The sequence below is a fragment of the Portunus trituberculatus genome, chromosome 4 (genome assembly GCF_017591435.1).
Source record: "Portunus trituberculatus isolate SZX2019 chromosome 4, ASM1759143v1, whole genome shotgun sequence".
Taxonomy (NCBI): Eukaryota; Metazoa; Arthropoda; class Malacostraca; order Decapoda; family Portunidae; genus Portunus; species Portunus trituberculatus.
In genome coordinates, this window is record NC_059258.1 from 3,062,571 (window position 1) to 3,067,570 (window position 5,000).

Below are 5,000 nucleotides of genomic sequence, written 5' to 3' on the forward strand. Positions count from 1 at the left end.
CCTAACCTAACCTAACCCAACCTAACCCAACTTAACCCAACCTAACCTAACTTAACCTAACTTAACTTAACCTAACCTAACCTAACTTAACCTAACCTAACCTAACTTAACCCAACCTAACCTAACCTAACCCAACTTAACTCAACCGAACCTAACCTAACCTAACCTAACCTAACCCAACCTAACCTAACCTAACCCAACCTAACCCAACCCAACCTAACCCAACCTAACCCAACCTAACCTAACCTAACCTAACCCAACTTAACCCAACCCAACCTAACCTAACCTAACCTAACCCAACCCAACCCAACCTAACCTAACTTAACCTAACCTAACCTAACTTCCTCTCACGTCACCTCGCCTCATGTCACTCGATACCCTTACCTTCATATTATTGAGGACAGACACAGGGACAGCCATCGCGTCCGCCACCATCTCTCCGTCGTGAGTGACCGCGTACACCACAACAGTGAAGCGTGGGGACATGGAGGAGGACACTGCCACACTAAAGGTCACCACGTCATCGCCTCCCGTGACCTCAGATGACACGTGCAGCAGTAACCCCTTGGCCAGGATCTGAAGGAGGTGAAGGAGGCGGTGAAGGAGGTGGTGAACGAGATATGGAGGTGTAGGAGGTGAAGGAGGAGGTGAAGGAGATGATATGGAGGTGAGGAGGAGGTGAAGGAGATGAAGGAGGTGAAGGAAGTGGTGAAGGAGATGAAAAAGGAGGTGAAGGAGGTAGTGGAGGTGGTGGTGAAGGAGGTGAAGGAGGTGGTGAAGGAGATGGTGAAGGAGACAAAGATGTTGACGAAATAAAAACGAAAAATAAATAAAAAAAAAAAAAACTTTCAAAATAAACTAAAATAATCAAAACTTCACAAACTTCAAAACAAAAAAACTTCTAAAACTAAAAAACTAAAAAAAAAATCAACCTTGAAAAAAAAATTGATCAAAACTTCACAAACTTCAAAAAAAAAAACTTCTTAATACTTACCATATAAATAAACTTAGGCACGTGGAAGTTTGACCTCACGTGCAGCACAACGAACTCCCCAACACGTGCCTCGTCCGTGCTCGTGGTCACCTGAATGTACCTGTGGGGGGGAGGGGGGAAGAGAGGGGGAGATCAGGTGAGTAGGGGAGAGAGGAAGAAAGAGAGAGAGACATACGATAAAGGACAAAACTAAATTCTCTCTCTCTCTCTCTCTCTCTCTCTCTCTCTCTCTCTCTCTCTCTCTCTCTCTCTCTCTCTCTCTCTCTCTCTCTCTCTCTCTCTCTCACCTGTGGCCGGGGTTGTGGTGGGCCAGGGCGGTGGTGGTGGTGGCGGCAGTGGCTTCTGAGTCCTGGTAGGTAATGTCAAATTGAACCTTCGTCGCCTCCTTCGGAATGTCCACCTTGAATCTACGGGGAGAGAGTGGTGGTGGTGGTGGTAGTAGTAGTAGTAGTAGTAGTAGTAGTAGTAGTAGTAGTAGTAGTAGTAGTAGTGGTGGTGGTGGTGGTGGTGGTGGTGGTGGTGGTGTTGATGGAGGAGGAGGAGGAGGAGGAGAATGAGAACCAGGAGGAGGAGGAGGAGGAGGAGGAGGAGAAGGAGAAAAAGAGAAAAAGAAAAAGAAAAAAAAAAGAGAAAAAAGAAGTGCATGAAAGAATAATAACAAAAATAAGAACAATTTAAACAAGGTCAAGAACAAAAGAAGAAGAAGAAGAAGAAGAAGAAGAAGAAGAAGAAGAAGAAAGAGCAACAAAATACACTAACAGTCTTAATAAACACAAAAACACAACACAACACAACACAACACTTACAATTAACCCTTTCTCACCAACAAAACACCCAAAAACACTTAAAAAACACACAAAAAAAACTTGAAAAAAAACACAAAAAAAACACAACCTCTTTAGAAAAACACTCACAAAAACACTCACAAAACAACACAAGACACAACTCAAGCAACATAAAATAAAACACTGTATTCTCTTAACACACAAACTAACAAACTCAATTTTTTCTTTTCCCATTTTCTTTCTACAAAATTTTGAGACTTTACCTTCATTTTTCCCACACGTCCAGGTGTGTTATTAATATTACCACACTGTCTCTCTCTCTCTCTCTCTCTCTCTCTCTCTCTCTCTCTCACCTGAAGATACCAGTGCTCCTGTATTCAGCAAAGTATTGGTCTTTGGTGTAATCTTGAAACAGTTCCTTGAGTTCGTTCTCCGCGGCTGTCACTTCATACTTCCAAGCGTCTGATTCTGTCTCCTCGCCGCCCCACAGCCACTCCCACTGTGCATTCTTCAGGGTCTCCATCGCTCTCTCCCTTGTGTCCGTGTCTTGCGCGAGTGGCGGGACAATAATCTTGAGAAATGAAAGAGAATGGGTTAAAGGTTTGTCTGTTTCAAGAATACACGATGATTTTAAAAGGTTATGGTTTAGTTTAAGGTTTATATAGCAAAAAGGGATTGAATAGTGTATCGTGAGGCTTAAAAGGGTTAAGGGTTGTCTGGTTCATGAGTACAATGTTTTTTTTTAAGAGTATAGAGATTAGTGTAAGGTTGATATAGATGAATAAGTGATTGAACAGTGTATCTTGAGACATAAAGAAAGGGTTAGTGGTTTATTCGGTTTACTAATACATGAATACAAAAGATTACAGAGTTTAATTTAAGACTGTCATGAGGGTTTCAAGTTAGAGTGTTTAGGTAAACAGGAAGACACTGAACATTGAACTTTGAGACATAAAGAAAAAGAATAACTACACAGTGTTTTTAAAAGGTCACAGTGGTTGGTTTGCGTATATCACGAGGATGTCTAGTTAGAGACGTGTTTATGAAGAAAGAAAGACATTGAACAGTGAATCTTGAGACATAAAGAAAAGGAATAATTACACAATGTTTTTAAAAGACTATAGTGTTTGAGTCAAGGTTATCACGAGGGTTTCAGTTAAAGACGTGTTAATATAGAGAAAGATAAGAGATTAAACAGTGAATCTTGAGACATAAGAGAAAAGGGTTATGAAGTATTTGGTTCAAGAATACACAATGTTTTTAAAAGATTACAGTGTTTAATTCAAGATTATCACTAGGGTTTAAAGTTAAAGACGTGTTTATATAGAGAGAAAAAAAAAGATTGAATACTGGATCTAGAGACGTAAAAAGAAGGATAATTTGTTTATGTGATACAGAGAAAAAGATTATTTGGTTATGTGATACAGTTTACTAACACACATTGTTTTGAAAGGCAATAGATTTTAATTCAAGGGTGTCACGAAAGTTTTAAATTAGAGATGTGTTAATAGAGAGAGAAAAAAAAGACTGGACACATGCAAAGATTTAATTGGTTATATGATACGATTTACTAAGACGCATTGTTTTTAAAGGCAATAGATTTTAATTCAAGGGTGTCACGAAGGTTTAAAATTAGAGATGTGTTAATAGAGAGAAAAAGAAAGACTGGACAGTGAATCTTAAGACATGCAAAGATTTAATTGGCTATATGATACGATTTACTAAGACACAATGCTTTTTTTTAAGGATATTAATTGAAGGTTATGAAGAGGGTTTAAAGAAAGGGACATGTTGACATAGAGAAAAAAAGAAGATCGAATACTGAACTTTGAGACATACAAAAGGTTTACTCGGTTCTATGAAATGGTTCACTGGTGCACAAGATAACTACACCATTTCATAAGCTTAGAAAAAAATACACTAATTCATAGACATAATACAGAAACCAACAACTGTATTCCTAAATGTCTTACTGTAACTTGCTATTGGTGTAACTTATTATTGGTGTAACTTGCTATTGGTGTAACCTGCTATTGGTGTAACTTGCTATTGGTGTAACTTATTATTGGTGTAACTTATTATTGGTGTAACTTGCTATTGGTGTTGGTGTAACTTATTATTGTGTAACTTATTATTGGTGTAACTTGCTATTGGTGTAACTTATTATTGGTGTAACTTGCTATTGGTGTAACTTATTATTGGTGTAACTTATTATTGGTGTAACTTATTATTGGTGTAACTTGCTATTGGTGTAACTTATTATTGGTGTAACTTATTATTGGTGTAACTTATTATTGGTGTAACTTGCTATTGGTGTAACTTGCTATTGGTGTAACTTGCTATTGGTGTAACTTATTATTGATGTAACTTGCTATTTACTGTAACTTGCTATTGGTGTAACTTTCTATCGGTGTAACTTCCTATTGGTGTAACCTGCTATTGGTGTAACTTGGTGTTAATACGAGCTTTGTAATTATAGGTTGTGTTTACCTCAGGCAGCTTGAAGGAGGAGGAGGGAGTGTACACCGTGGCCTTGATAAACAGCGTAGATTCCTCAAGGCGGGAGGGGTCCATTGCCTGTTTGTCTGTGTGTTGAACTGCCACCTGAGAGAAGGACGGGGAGAAGAGGTAAAGAGAATAGGAAAAAAGAGACGGATTAAAAAGAATAAAGATAGCTAGACACAAGAAAACAGAGGATAGACAGAAAACAGAGAGATAGACGGATAGATACACGATGCAAAGAGGCGAGAAAGATTTAGAGCAGAGATAGACAGATAGATAAAGAAAGTAGATAGAGCAAGGAAAGAAAAAAAACAGAGACAAGAAAGACAGGAAAACAGAGATAGAGATGGATAGACAGAAAATAGAGAGATAGACGGATAGATACACGATGCAAAGAAGCGAGAATAATTTAAACAAAGTAGATATAGACAGATAGATAAAAAGATAGACAAAGAAAATAAAAGAACAAACAGGTAGAGACAGGAAAACAGAGACAGACGGACAGACAGACGCACAATACAAGGAGGTGAGAATAATAGACAGACAAACAGAGACAAAGAAGAGATAGATAAGCAGATAAAGATAAGTAAGAAGAAGAGGAGATAGATAGAGACAAAAAAACAAATAGATAAAAAGATAAAAGTGATGAAAAATAAATATGAAAATGAATAAATACGTTTAATAATGAAAGAAAGAAGGGAAGAATCAAATACTGATGA

The 5,000-nt window shown here is 38.0% G+C and overlaps 1 protein-coding gene across 2 annotated transcripts in view; it reads right to left on the reverse strand.

Moving 5' to 3' along the window:
* Positions 1 to 5,000, reverse strand: part of LOC123512763 (CD109 antigen-like) — a 103,833-nt gene that overhangs the window by 21,160 nt on the left and 77,673 nt on the right. For both annotated transcript variants that reach the window (XM_045269342.1, XM_045269347.1), the window contains exons 11-15: positions 4,270 to 4,383; positions 2,133 to 2,350; positions 1,282 to 1,401; positions 995 to 1,094; positions 385 to 576 (exon numbers count right to left, since the gene is read on the reverse strand). In XM_045269342.1, the coding sequence (XP_045125277.1) occupies positions 385 to 576; positions 995 to 1,094; positions 1,282 to 1,401; positions 2,133 to 2,350; positions 4,270 to 4,383 (744 nt within the window). The remainder of the gene's footprint in view (positions 1 to 384; positions 577 to 994; positions 1,095 to 1,281; positions 1,402 to 2,132; positions 2,351 to 4,269; positions 4,384 to 5,000) is intronic.